This window comes from Coffea arabica, chromosome 5e, assembly GCF_036785885.1.
Source record: "Coffea arabica cultivar ET-39 chromosome 5e, Coffea Arabica ET-39 HiFi, whole genome shotgun sequence".
In the NCBI taxonomy this organism is placed as follows: domain Eukaryota; kingdom Viridiplantae; phylum Streptophyta; class Magnoliopsida; order Gentianales; family Rubiaceae; genus Coffea; species Coffea arabica.
Genome location: NC_092318.1, coordinates 37,992,746 through 38,007,293, shown reverse-complemented (window position 1 = coordinate 38,007,293; position 14,548 = coordinate 37,992,746). Strand labels below are relative to the sequence as shown.

Sequence of the window (14,548 nt, the reverse complement as noted above, 5' to 3'; positions counted from 1 at the left end):
GAAACGAATGCGCAATTTTTGAATTATGTCTGCAATGCTTATGACTTTCATTATGGTTTTCATGATGTGGTACCATGTGACTTTGGTGTATTTGTACAATGTGAGACGTACAATAAAATCTAAAGAAGAAAAAAAAATGAGAGAATGCAGTGGTTATTTAGAATCAGTAGAGAAAGTGATATTCATTGTGTGAGTATACTTCGCATGGATAGACGCACATTCGGCATATTATGTGACATGGTTAGAGATTTTGGGGGTTTGAGACCCACAAGAAACATGAGTTTAGAAGAAATTGTTGCCATGTTTGTGTACACTTTGGCTCACCATGAAAAAAATAGAACGATTGGCCTTACATTTTTCCGAAGTGGAGAAACAGTGAGTCGCCAATTTAATATTTGTCTTCTAGCAGTATTAAAATTACATGACTTGCTACTCGAGAATCCTGAGCTTATTACTGATGAGTGCACAGACGACAGATGGAAATATTTTAAGGTACTGTATATTGTAAATTGACATAAATATTTTGAATTTTAATGAAATTTTCTTTGATTTACGACATATTTTGTTACTAATTTGATATGTTTGGTTCTATAATAGAACTGTCTTGGAGCTTTAGATGGGACTTTAATTAAAGTGACACCACCTAGTAATCAGAAGCCAAGATATCGAACAAGAAAAGCAAGTATTGCAACAAATGTATTAGGAGTTTGTTCCCCAAACATGAGATTTATATATGTTTTGCCTGGTTGGGAAGGTTCTGCACATGATGGTTGTGTGCTTCGAAATGCTATCTCTAGACCTAATGGTCTTAGAGTACCACAAGGTAAATGTATCATTAGAATATCCAGTATCATAATATGATTATCTTCAAGAAAAATTTTATTAATTTCTATATGATTTAATCTTGAAGGTTGTTATTACTTGGTGGATGCTGGATATTGCAATGCAAAGGGATTTCTTGCCCCATTTCGAGGGCAAAGATATCACCTTAATGAATTTCATGGTCATCGACCAGAGACACCTGAAGAATTTTATAATATGAAGCATTCCAAAGCGAGAAATGTGATAGAGAGATGTTTTGGACTACTAAAAGGAAGATGGAAAATTCTAGCATCACCTTCATTTTTTACAATTCGAACACAAGTACGAATTATAATGGCTTGTTGTTTATTGCATAACTTGATTCGAAAGTTCATGTCCTATGATCCACAAGAACAAATGCCATGTGAAGTGTCAGACAGTGAAGAGGATGAAAGTGATGTCGACGATGGAGAAATGGAGTATATAACAACTATTACACCAAGTGATGACTGGACCAATTTTAGAAACAATTTAGCTGAAGAAATGTTCACCACCTGGCGAGCTACATTTGATGGTTGATTTTTAAAGTGTATCACCCTTTAGCCAATTTAGCCCCGAATGCAATCTTTGGTGTATTATTTGTTACAATTTCAAATTTTTTATTTACCTGTAGTTTGAATGAACTTTTGCTTCATAATTTGACAATTTCTTTCTTGAAAGTTTGTTGTAATAAATATGTAAATATATCGAATTGATATTTACTTTTAAACTAAAGTTTATTTGTTGACATTACGGTTTATTCTTATAATTATTTAGAGTGATATTTTATGATAGGATGGAGAAAGATGAAAGTATTCGGGGACGAGGAAGAAACAAGTGCTTCTGGAATGATAATGAAGTAAAGGTATTGATTGAAGCATTACAAGAGTTAGCTTGTGATCCCTTATGGAAGACGGATGGTGGATTCAGAAACAACTACATGAATGAGTTACACAAGATAATACTACGCAAGCTGCCTACTTTTGAAAAACAAGTTTCTCCACACTTGGAGTCAAAGGTAAAATGGTTGAAATCTAGATATCATGCAATCACTGACATGTGTAAAGAAAGTGGCTGTCAATGGAATGATGTTGAAAAAAAAATTCAATGTGAAAGGCAATGGTATGAAGATTGGTGTAAGGTAAAAAAACTTCTAACCATAAATTTTTAGTAATAGTCTATTATTTATATTTTCAATGGTATGAAGATTTAAACTTCTGCTTATTTATTTGATTACTATGTTTTAGATGCATAGAGAAGCAAAAGGCCTTTGGGATGTTAAGTTTTCATACTTGGATGATCTTGACATAGTATATGGGCGAGATAGAGCTACTGGAGATATTGCTGAAGGTTTTGCAGATGCTGTCCACAATATGAAAAAAGAAGTGGAAGAGGTTGCTGCTCAAATAGACTTAACGAATGATAATAACGGTGATGATGATGATGAAGCAAATTCAGTAACACAAACAGATTCAACAAGTACAAGAAACTCATCAAAGAAGCAAAAGAAAGCATCACCTACAATAGGAAATCCATCAAAGAAGATGAAATCAACTTCAATACAGCCAACCATTGATGTTCAATTTCGACAATTAACAGGACAGTTTGGATCCTTCATGGAAGGTATTGCCACTAACTTCACCACTATGGCAGCTGTCATGGCAAATGAAGATAAACGTGAACAGTTGGCTGTAGATAGAAGCAATAATTTGCCTACTGAGTTGGTCAATCTTGGATTACCGAGTGGAGACGTTTATAAAGCAGGCAACATTATAGGAGCAGATACAGCAAAGCTAAATATGTTCTTTAATCTTCCTGCTGACATGAGAAGGCAATATGTCATTAATCTCCTCTATCCTTCGTCTAATTTCTGAAGTGTGGCTCCTTATTATGAATGTTTGGAAAAGTATAGCTAGTAAATATGGTGATAAACTCGATGGAAACTTTTTGTCTATCTTGGAAGTGACTCTGTTCATGATTTTTTGGGTTATGCCATAAACATGTTGATTTTTTGTTTGGATTCTATGTAATATCTTCTACTTTTGATAAAATGAAATGACAATATATTATTTATGTCATTTGATTATTTCTAAATAATTATTGTTATGTTACATTATAATGCTCACAGTTACCCTCTCACTGAAAGTGGACTTTTTTTTTTTGACTCCTTTAGCTCTTGCAAGATAACTAGGTAATAATATGTAAAGAAATACATAGGATTGTCACTCAGTGCATTAGATTTGCTGTAACAAGAGGCCTAAGTTCCGTCCATGATTGAGACAGACTATACCAGTATGCCACCAAGATCAATGAAAAGTGAAGAACTTTTATTCTCGTCATGGATAAGTTCGGCCAGCTACGTATTTGCCTGTTATAACATGTCAAGGAGAATATGAGCATATGCGAACTTTTGACAAAATGAACACCACAATAGGATTAAAAGTACAAAAACCTGCATAACTCTCCCCAGCATATGACAAGATTATTAATAAGATTTATGTAATTTTTCTTTTGAAACTTTAAGACAAAGTTTATTGTCAATTTTACAGGTAGGGTTAAAATTGGAAATTTATTAGATTCCATTCCGAAAGAACCAACGAACCAAACATCAAATATAGTAATGATACCCATTTCAGATACTTGAACCAAACAGATGTATTGGAATGAATGGTTTCATTTCAAACCCAAGATATCCGATTCCAAATTCGAATCCGATTCCAAGTTGCGAACCAAACGCCCCCTTAGACTCACTTGTAAAACTTTAAAATCGCTATTTGAGTCGAAGTGGCAAAGAAAACGTAAATACCCTAGATGGTTCATGTGATATTCGCTCTCAAACCTTACTCAAGTCACAAGTATACCGACCTAGTTCTCGAGCGTAAATTTGGGCAGCACGCCCTTTGTATTTACCTATTTTCCAACCATTTATGGCTTCATTCTTTTCCTCAATCAAACCCAAAGTCATATACAAAATCATCTCATTTCAATAGTCATTCCAAAGGCTCCAAGTCATACAAGTACAAAATCAAGTTAGGAGCATGTGCGGAAATGAAGGTTGAGTCAAGAAACAAAAGACAGATTTGACGTTGTTTTACGTAACAGACACAACCGAAGCTATGCTTACCGAATTGGGGTGAAATTGATACCGTTTCGAAGCTAAGACAAAGGCCTACAACTTTGATGAAGACCACTCAGTCCAGTTTGTAGTGTATCTAAGTCAAAATTGCCATTTACAGAATCAGAATCTCACATTCGGGCTAGTTAACTGCACTATATGTAAACAACCATAACTCAGGCTACCAAAATCCAAATGAGGTGATTCCAGGGGCGTTGGAAAGCTAAGACATAGCGTTACAACTTTCATATTTTGGCCAAAGGCTAATTCAATACACATCAGGGTGAACAGACATGGTTAGTGTTGTGAAATATCAAAATTGTCCACTGGACTAAACCTATGAGAGTCAGGGGTATTTTTGTCTTTTCACAGGTTACGTTGCTCCGATTGAGCTGAAATTTTGTAGGAAACTATAAAACATCATTCTCTACAACTTTTATGTTTTCTGCTAAGTCTAATTCGGCTTCTAACATCACAAAATGGAACCGGGTAGAACTGAAGCTTGAATTTCCAGAAATCTGGACTTTTGTTGTAGTCAAGCTATAATTCACATTTTTACCTTAAAATTACCACTACCTTCTCCTTTACAAGATTATATACCATATATATACACCATATAACACCTAACCCACAAGAAATATGAGTGAATAAATCAAAACCCTAACTCAATATTCCTCCCTCCAATCATCAAAACCATTTGAAACAAGCATCACAAGCACAACTCTAACATTAATACCCAACTTAATCATGATTAATGGAGAAAGAAAGAGTGATCAGCCATTATACCTCAAGACAAGACCTTGCAAGAATGATCCTCTACTACTCCTTGAAATTTTTGGTTCCTTAAACTTCCCAAACTTCCAAACTAATGATTAATCGGTTTAGTTTTTCTTGTTCTCACTAAATCAAGCAAACCCAAGATGCAATTGAAGTTTTCTTTCCTCTTGGTTTTCCTCAAGGCTCACGGCCCTCTCTCTCTATTTGCTATGAGTTTTTTCTTTGTTTTCCTTCTCATTTACTAACATCCTAGATATTTAAGCTAAGGTCAAAGGTCATTTTTCCTCCACCGATCAAAATTAAACTTAGGAAGACCTTAGAAGCTTCAAGGTTACTAATATCTTACTTTGCTAAGTCTCACACTATGGCCCCAATAACTTTTAATCTTTGCAATTAACTCCATAGTTCACCAACTAGTTGTAAAAAAAATGTTGCGTGCATCGCACTAGCGGATCCCACATCGATAATGCGTTTCAAATGTAACGTACACTAACTCATACTAGGAAAATGAATTTAAAACTGTACTTGCTTGTAAAAATGCATAGAAATTTTAATATTTCCAAAAAAAGTATAAAATGTAGACAAAGGAATAAAATAATGCTGAGAAAATGTGAAAATTTTTGGGTTCTCACACTCTCTCCCCCTTAAGAAATTTCGTCCTCGAAATTTTTACCTCCCGTTGCCTCAGAGGACCCCGGAACTTGTTGCTGATCTACGGCATAAACCTGTGCTGATACTTTTGTTCGGTTTCCTCTTTCATTGGTTTGTTTTGGTTTGGTTCCTTCCACTTGTAGAGTACTACCCTCTCGTGGCTGTTTTTTCGGGCAATTGCTAAGTTGATGATTGCTACTCCCACAAATCAAACATTTTTCCCCTTTCCGCCAGCAATCATTATCAGTGTGATTTTTCTTTCCACAGTATCCACAGGCCAATCGAGGAGCTACTGTTTGACCTTCTCGAGAAATGTCCTTTGATCCGATCTGACTTTCTTTCATAGACCTTTCATCTAATGCTCTTAATGTCCAAGGTGGGCGAGGTGAATGGTTCATTTTTTGCACTTTGGAGAGCATTATCTTTTCTCCGAATTCCTCAGATATGCTGCTGGATGTATCTCTTTTGCGCGTTTGAAAGGCTTTTACTTGGTTTTTCGCATTCTCAATTCTTTGAACCTTCTCAAAAGCCTCTGTAAACGTATTAACTTGAACCGCCGCTAATGCCTCATGGATTTCCAAATTTAGTCCTTGTATAAATCGTCTTATTCTCCTTCGCTCCGTAACCACCAATTCGGAAGCGAATTTAGACAGTCTAGTAAATTTGGTCTCATATTCGGCCACACTCAGGGTTCCCTGACGCAACCCAATAAATTCGTCCTCTCTTCTTTCTTGGACCAAAGGTGGGAGATACTTTTCGTTAAATTCCCTTACAAAGTTCGCCCATGTCCATACCGTCTGTTCTCTTTCTCACTTGGCCTTAATTACATTCTACCACGCGCGGGCTGGTCTTTCGAATTGAAATACAGCAAAATTTACTTGTCTTTACTCCGTGTAATTCAAAGCCGTAAAGATATTAATCATTGCCTCCAACCACTGCTCAGCTATATCCGGATCAGGCCCTCCTTGAAATTTCGGAGGTAGAAACTTTTGGAACCTCTCAAGAGCCCTATCCTCTCCTATCTCAGGATTCCGGGGTTGATTTACTGGCATTTGACCTTGTTGATCTACCAGTCGTGCTAGGATATTTGTCATTTGTTGCATCGCCGTCGCCATTTGATCTCCGGCCTCAATCCTCGGTCCATGTTCTTGCTCGGCCACTGTTTTTCTTTCTTCTCTCGGTTCTTGAGCTTGCCTAGTCTCACGGCCACGACTAGCTCCACGTCCACGACTACGTCTCCCCTCCATTCCTTGTTTTCTTTTTTTTTAAAAATTTTTCAAAAAGTGATTTAGTATGTAACAAAGTAAATTGACTAGAACGGCAAAATTTACCACACCAAATTCACAAAGAAACATATCAAGTAGACAAGATCAAATGCAACAAGTACTATACATGTGGATATTACCATGCCACAAGCCAAATACACACGGTAGCAGTACAAAGACAAAACAAGAAGATAACACGACAAGCCGTTTCACACTTGGTTAACATAACCCCCGTCCGATCTCTCACTTCACTTTCTATTTGAACTAAACGTCCGTTGATTTCTTGTACTCATTCTAGTCAAATAAAGCCTGTTAATGTTTCCAAATTGCAAGTCTTAAGCACTTAGTACCGCTTCAACTCTGGAGTACTCGGGCACGAGAACCCGAAATAAGATAATTCACATTTCGAGCTGGCCAGTCCCAAGAGTAAACTATCTACAATCGAGATTCCTATCTGACGTACCTATCAATTGTTCTCAAATATTGGGAGAAAGATTTAAGGCCTAATAACAATTCATGACTCCATAACTTAAGCTCAACGAACACTTAATCCTTCATGCTTATTCACCACTTAGCCCAAACTCACTCCGCGCAGAGACCACACAAAACAGGCTCTAATACCAACTGTGACAGCCCCACCTCCCCCTAAGGCGAACCAAAGGGTTTAGTGGACCGCCTGTCCAGCTCTCGCCGGGACTCAGTCGTTCACTTCAGTCCTCAAGTAAAACTAGAATAAAATCACAGGAATAAATATAGTCACAATGCAAAAATTTAAAGTGAAACTTAGATACATTTCTATCTCAAAAGGGAGTACCAATATCGAATATACAAAGGTTCTCAATTCGTCATACATCCAACCCGTGCCAAGCACTAGGGCGAGAACCATTACAAAATTCAGAGATCTAGACTAACCTAGTCTACACAAGGCTCCTGTTCTGACTCGCCTTCCCCTGTTAAGGAAAACAACTAAAGGGATGAACTAAAAGCTCAGTGAGGTTCCGAACACATAATCAAATAATCAATCCAGTTCAAGAAACATTTACAAGGGAAAGCGATAACAACACATTCATTAAAAGGATACGGGCTCACATGGAGCTATTCGTTCGTTCGTTCGTTCGTTCATTCTCCTATCATTCCCCTTATTCCTCCAATTATTTGAAAATGCATTTTGATAAGTAAAACCCTTCATTTCATTCATTGCCACTCGTTCATTCATTCATTTCATTTCACCCCCTTCCGAACGTTGGCCGGACTCCACCCGACAACAAGGTAATACTCGAGTATACCAAACGTTCACCCATGGTCACTAAATCGTCCGATCGAGTCCGCTTCTGACTCGAGTCGATCAGTAACGAAGGGCAGGATCCAGTTCAGTCAATGGCTTACATTCATACATATATAATCATTCAATCATTAAAATTTTCACATTCATTTAGGTCGAGTGTGATAAAGTACACACTCGCCTAGAAAATTCATTTTTAGCAATCATTGAAAGCATTTAACATTCAATCAAATATCCATAACATGGGACAAGGCATATAGTCAAGAGTAACATAACAACAAGGAACACTCACCTATTTAAGCAAAATAACATCCAAAGTTTCCTTCCGGATACACCCTCAATCACCAAGGTATCCTAATATAATCAAACGAACACATTATGCTTCAACCATCAAAGATGTAAGTGAGTCAAAGACAAGTCGAATACGTACTAGTACAAAGTTTAAATATAGTTTTGGAAGTGAAAAGAGTACATTGAAACCAAAGGACATAAGTAAAATATTTGTAAAACTTAGACTCACTTGTAAAACTTTAAAATCGCTATTTGAGTCGAAGTGGCAAAGAAAACGTAAATACCCTAGATGGTTCATGTGATATTCACTCTCAAGCCTTACTCAAGTCGCAAGTATATCGACCTAGTTCTCGAGCGTAAATTTGGGCAGCACGCCCTTTGTATTTACCTATTTTCCAGCCATTTATGGCTTCATTCTTTTCCTCAATCAAACTCAAAGTCATATACAAAATCATCTCATTTCAATAGCCATTCCATAGGCTCCAAGTCATACAAGTACAAAATCAAGCTAGGAGCATGTGCGGAAATAAAGGTTGAGTCAAGAAACAAAAGACAGATTTGACGTTATTTTACGTAACGGACACAATCGAAGCTATGCTTACCGGATTGGGGTGAAATTTATACCGTTTCAAAGCTAAGACAAATGCCTACAACTTTGATGAAGACCACTCAGTCTAGTTTGTAGTGTATCTAAGTCAAAATTGCCATTTACAGAACCAGAATCTCACATTCGGGCTAGTTAACCGCACTATGTATAAACAACCATAACTCAGGCTACCAAAGTCCAAACGAGGTGAATCTAGGGGCGTTGGAAAGCTAAGACATAGCACTACAACTTTCATGTTTTGGCCAAATGCTAATTCAGTACACATCAGGGTGAACAGACACGGTTAGTGTTGTAAAATATCAAAATTGTCCACTGGACTAAACCTATGAGAGTCAGGGGTATTTTTATCTTTTCACAGGTTACGTTGTTCCAATTGAGCTGAACTTTTGTAAGCAATTACAAAACATCATTCTATACAACTTTCATGTTTTATACTAAGTCTAATTCGGCCTCTAACATCATGAACTGGAACAGGGCAGAACTGAAGTTTGAATTTCCAGAAATCTGAACTTTTGTTATAGTCAAGCTATAATTCACATTTTTACCTTAAAATTACCACTACCTTCTCCTTTATAAGATTATATACCATATATATACACCATATAACACCTAACCCACAATAAATATGGGTGAATAAATCAAAACTCTAACTCAATATTCCTCCCTCCAATCATCAAAACCATTTGAAACAAGCATCACAAGCACAATTCTAACATTAATACCTAACTTAATCATGATTAATGGAGAAAGAAAGAGTGATCAGCCATTATACCTCAAGACAAGACCTTGCAAGAGTAATCCTCCACTACTCCTTGAAATTTTTGGTTCCTTAAGCTTCCCAACCTTCCAAACTAATGATTAATCGGTTTAGTTTTTCTTGTTCTCACTAAATCAAGCAAACCAAAGATGCAATTGAAGTTTTCTTTCCTCTTGGTTTTCCTCAAGGCTCACGGCCCTCTCTCTCTATTTTCTATGAGTTTTTGCTTTGTTTTCCTTCTCATTTACTAACATCCTAGATATTTAAGCTAAGGTCAAAGGTCACTTTTCCTCCACCAATCAAATTTAAGCTTAGGAAGACTTTAGAAGCTTCAATGTTACTAAAATCTTACTTTGCTAAGTCTCACACTATGGCCCCAATAACTTTTAATCTTTGCAATTAACTCCATAGTTCACCAACTAGTTGTAAAAAAAATGTTACGTGCATCGCACTAGCGGGCCCCACATCGATAATGCATTTCAAATTTAATGTACACTAACTCACACTAGGAAAATAAATTTAAAATTGTACTTGCTTGTAAAAATGCATAGAAATTTTAATATTTCCAAGGAAAGTATAAAATGTAGGCAAAGGAATAAAATAATGCTGAGAAAATGTGAAAATTTTTGGGTTCTCACATTTAGACTATCAATGTATTATAAGAAATGAAACCTACTAAACTTATGTAAAATAACAAATGAAAGCTCCTTAGATTATGGTATCCCTAACTACTCATGCAATTACCACTTTTGGATCATTGAGTACTACTATCTAGGCTAGTTATGGTGTAATTTCCTTAAGCATGTGAAACCTACTTTCGTAGTGAATCAGCTATACTCATAACTAATCCATACTTATTCTCATGGTTATGAAATTAGCTACAAGTTCATTTCTTCAATGAAATTACATGAAATTACTCACTAAAACCACATAGGTGCACCTCTACTCTCGTGAGTGTACTCCTTATGTTTAGCACTTCTTGAACCAGTGTTAAATCTCAATTTTCATTGCAGAAACAATACCTTAGATAATCACAATTAATGGTACCAGATTAATCATGATTTAAAGGGCCAAAGTGCTAAATAACTTGCTCAAATCATAACAATCAAATAACTAAATAATAAACACTAACAATCATAGAAAGTTCAACCAAACCCAAGGCATAAACTTTAAAGATACATATTAAACACAAAATTCAGAACTTGCATATTAACTATACTTAAGAATCTGATACAAAAGATAAAGAGTTGGAGAAGAGATAACCCATGTCACTTGAGTTTCAACTCCTCCGTTTTCATCTACATCTTCATCCTAATCTAGCCAATATACAAGAAATGATGAACTACACTTACTCTATACTAAACTAACCTAACACTCAGAAAATGCAAGAGCTACATTTCTGCACTCCAAGCTTTCTCCCGTATCTCCCTCTATTCCCTTCAATCTTGCAAGTTTTGGCTATATAAAGATGAAAAAAGTCAAGAAAATGTGGCCTACACCACTCTTTTACAGCTGCAAAGTAGTTCTCACATGTCTGGCATTGCATGTGACTTGTTGGAGGCGAAATAAGTTTTCCGCGTAAAGATCAGCCTTCTCTGACCACAATCCGGCTAAGTTCCGGTCGGATTGCTACAGTAACATTATGGTGCACTTTTGTTCAATTTCCAGCTCTGCTTCGATTTTGTGTCAACTTCAACTAACATTTCTTGATGATAAATGCTGATTTAGTTCTTGACCAAAACATAAAACTTGTAACTTTTTGAGTTAGCTTTCCAATGTATCAAGAATCACCTCATTTGGATCTGTGTAGGCTGAGAAATGACCGAAATACCTTTGACTACTCACTGCCCTGTTTCAGCTTCGACTAATAGAAATTAGCTACTGTAATTCAGCTTTTTGACCTGGAAAACCTTCAAACTGGATTCAGATGTTTTCACCAAAGTTGTAGATCTATCTCTTATCTTCAAATTGGTTTAAGAATCATCTCAATCCGATCATTGTAACTCAAGTTATAGCCAAAATACGAAAATGTGTCAAAACTGTCAAAATGCACAAAATCCAAGTAAAAAGTGATAAAAACCTCATTTAACCACTTAAAAGCATTTTTCACCAATTATAGCCAAAATGATTCATTTTATTTTAATAATATACCCAAAGTGACTAAAAATAATAGAAAATGTCATACAATTATTGCGTAAATTAGTCACTTATTAAACTCTCCCACACTTAAATCATTGCTTGTCCTCAAGCAATCCACACATAATCAACTATAATGATTCAAGAAGTGAAACAATATATGCACTTTGTCAAATTTGATTCCTCGTGACTTGAAAAATAATCATTATACAATTATTCAATTTACACTAAATACTCATAATATCAGGTAAAGGAAAGATAATTATACCTTAATTTTAACAAGTTAAACTTAATCTCCCACCCTAATCTAATTTCACAAATAAGCAAATCACATAATCAATTTATAGCGTTCCTCCTCTTATAATCATCTTTTTCTCAAAATTTTACAACTAAGAGGGATTTATTCTCACTAATTTTACTTAAATAGTGAAAATGCCTTTTGATGCGAAAATCGACACTTTTAGGTGAAGATCCCCGGTTACTCAACATTTTACCTATTCAAATTGCTATGCATGCTCTTAATTCAAGTACCTTTTTATGCGAATGTCAACATTTGTAGATGCCAACCCCCGGTTACTTGGTATGAGAATCATTGGAGTAGAACAATTTTTATTTACTTTCTTTTCTCTTTTTCTTCTTTTTTTTATATTTTTCTCTTTTCTTTTTTTATAAGAAAATAAATAGATTTTCCCTCATAGAAAATTATATAAAAATAATCAAAGGAGGAGTATAACCTTTATTGACTATATCAGTCACTTAGTTGCAAAATTAAGTAAATAGAAGAAATCTCATTAAACATTTAAAATTATAGGCATAATTTTTCTCACTTTACCGAATATACTTTCTAAAATGTAAAAATCCTGATTGTATAATAACCATTTCCAAGTTAAATGAGGACTAAACTTTCCAAAATACACATAAAGTTTCAACAATTGGAAGAATTAAACACTTAGGTTGGAATACTTTGGCCTTTTTTGAATAAAAATGCAAATATTTGAAGAATTTTTGGGCCATAGTGAAATATTGGAAAAGATTTGAGAAAAATTTTGATGGAGTTTCCTCTTATAAATGGACAAAACTCTCTGCCAACAAACCCAATTTCAAGCAAATTATCCACATGGCAAATAATTCAAACACAATTCCAACATTTCTAAGCATTTAGATTCACAAAATATCATCACATGGCAAGTAAATGCAAGTCCAATATTTGCATCCCTCACACTTAAACTTCACATTGTTCTCAATGTGAGAAAAGGAAAATAAATAAAGAGTAAAAGAAAATATTTCTCAATTGAACTTGCGCAATTCGAATCCATGTCCAAGTGATGAATTTCCTACCTTAAGTAGTCTGAATCACTAACACCACAACAGAGATGAAGATCACTTGGATTAGTTTCACACAAAAGAAATAAAGAAAATCATTAAAAAGGTAAACATCATAAGTACTACGAAAAATAAAAGAAAAAAAAACTAGCGACAATGTAACGTAGTGACGAGCACTCTCTCAAATAATCGCTTGGTCAGGTGAAGAGGGTGGAGTTGGAAGAGCTTCAATACCCAGCTTGGTCTCAATGCGACGAAGACGCTTGGAGTTCCGTTTGTTCTCTTGTCGACTTTTCTTCACCTCAGTTTCGACACAAAGCAGCTTATCCATTATCTTCTTTAGAAACGACCGAGTGTCTTGAGATGAAGATAGACGCCGTGAGGAAGACGTCTCAGTTGAGACCGGTGGGGTGGCTGTCTCAACCCCTTGAGCTTCTTCAATTCGTTCAATTTTAGCTTTCTCCTCGTGCCTAATGTCTCCCTGAGCACCTCCTTGAGTCAAAGGACCACCTACATCTCTACTCTTCAAAATAAACCTACAAAAATCCAGTGTAAAGACATCCTTTTTCTTAAGACCTGTAGGGATAGCGTTAGAAAAATCCACTCCAACCCTTTGAAACTCTAAGGTCAAGAAGCGAGGATATCGGAAAGCATGTTTAATGTCGTTACTGCGAACCACTGTCCACATGTGGTTGGTGATAATGCTTCCTAATGGAATACCTTGGATGTTGCCTAGACCATGCTCCATTTTATCCAAGAAATAGATGTCACTTGTGTGCGCCTCATTGGTTCCACTTGCCCTCGGAATTATGTTGGAGGCAAACAAGTAAATTAGAAGACGTTGCGACTCCGGAAATGATGAAGTCAATACTGAATATCGCCTAGTCTTCCGAGTAGTCTTGTACTCAACCCCCAAGCGTACAAGTACCTCTAGCATGTTCCAAGAGTCCAAATCGCTGGGTTTGAAAGCTTTTTTCAAATCTACCTTATACCTCACATCCGAAACATGAAGATAGCACTCCAAATCAGCTCTATGGACTTGAACTTTTTTTCCTCGCACTGTACTGGTAATCACTTCTGTGTCGTAGTGAAAAACCTTCTTGTCCTCCACATTTGCATAAAATTCTCGGACAAGGTCCTCATAATAGAAGTTTGGAATGTTAAAGAAGTTTTTCCATCCCAATTTGGCAAAGGATGCTTTGAGATGGTAGACCTCCTCAACATCCGGAGTGACATCTTTCTCCACCAATACCTTAACTCCCCTTCTAGAATTATACCATGCTTCATTTTCGGCGGAGGTGAAGCGCGACTTATCATATGGGACTTGCTCCTCTTGGTCCTCTTGTGCCTCTTGTTCCTCATGTTGTTAAGTCTCCTCTTCGGATGATGGCTCGTCTTTAAGTACAAGACGTCTACTTGCTTTTCTTTTCATGCGTAGTGGTCTAGACGTCGAACCTTCTCCTCTCCTATTGAGAGGTGGAGATTTCACCGCACCTTTCTTAGT

At 36.2% G+C, this 14,548-nt stretch overlaps 1 protein-coding gene across 1 annotated transcript; it reads left to right on the top strand.

Moving 5' to 3' along the window:
• Nucleotides 1–237: 237 nt before the first annotated feature.
• LOC113687298 (protein ALP1-like) lies at nucleotides 238–1,380 on the top strand. Its single transcript, XM_027204940.2, has 3 exons — nucleotides 238–492; nucleotides 598–823; nucleotides 911–1,380. Exons 1-3 carry the CDS (start codon nucleotides 238–240, stop codon nucleotides 1,378–1,380), a joined length of 951 nt encoding a protein of 316 aa, XP_027060741.2.
• Nucleotides 1,381–14,548: the final 13,168 nt, after the last annotated feature.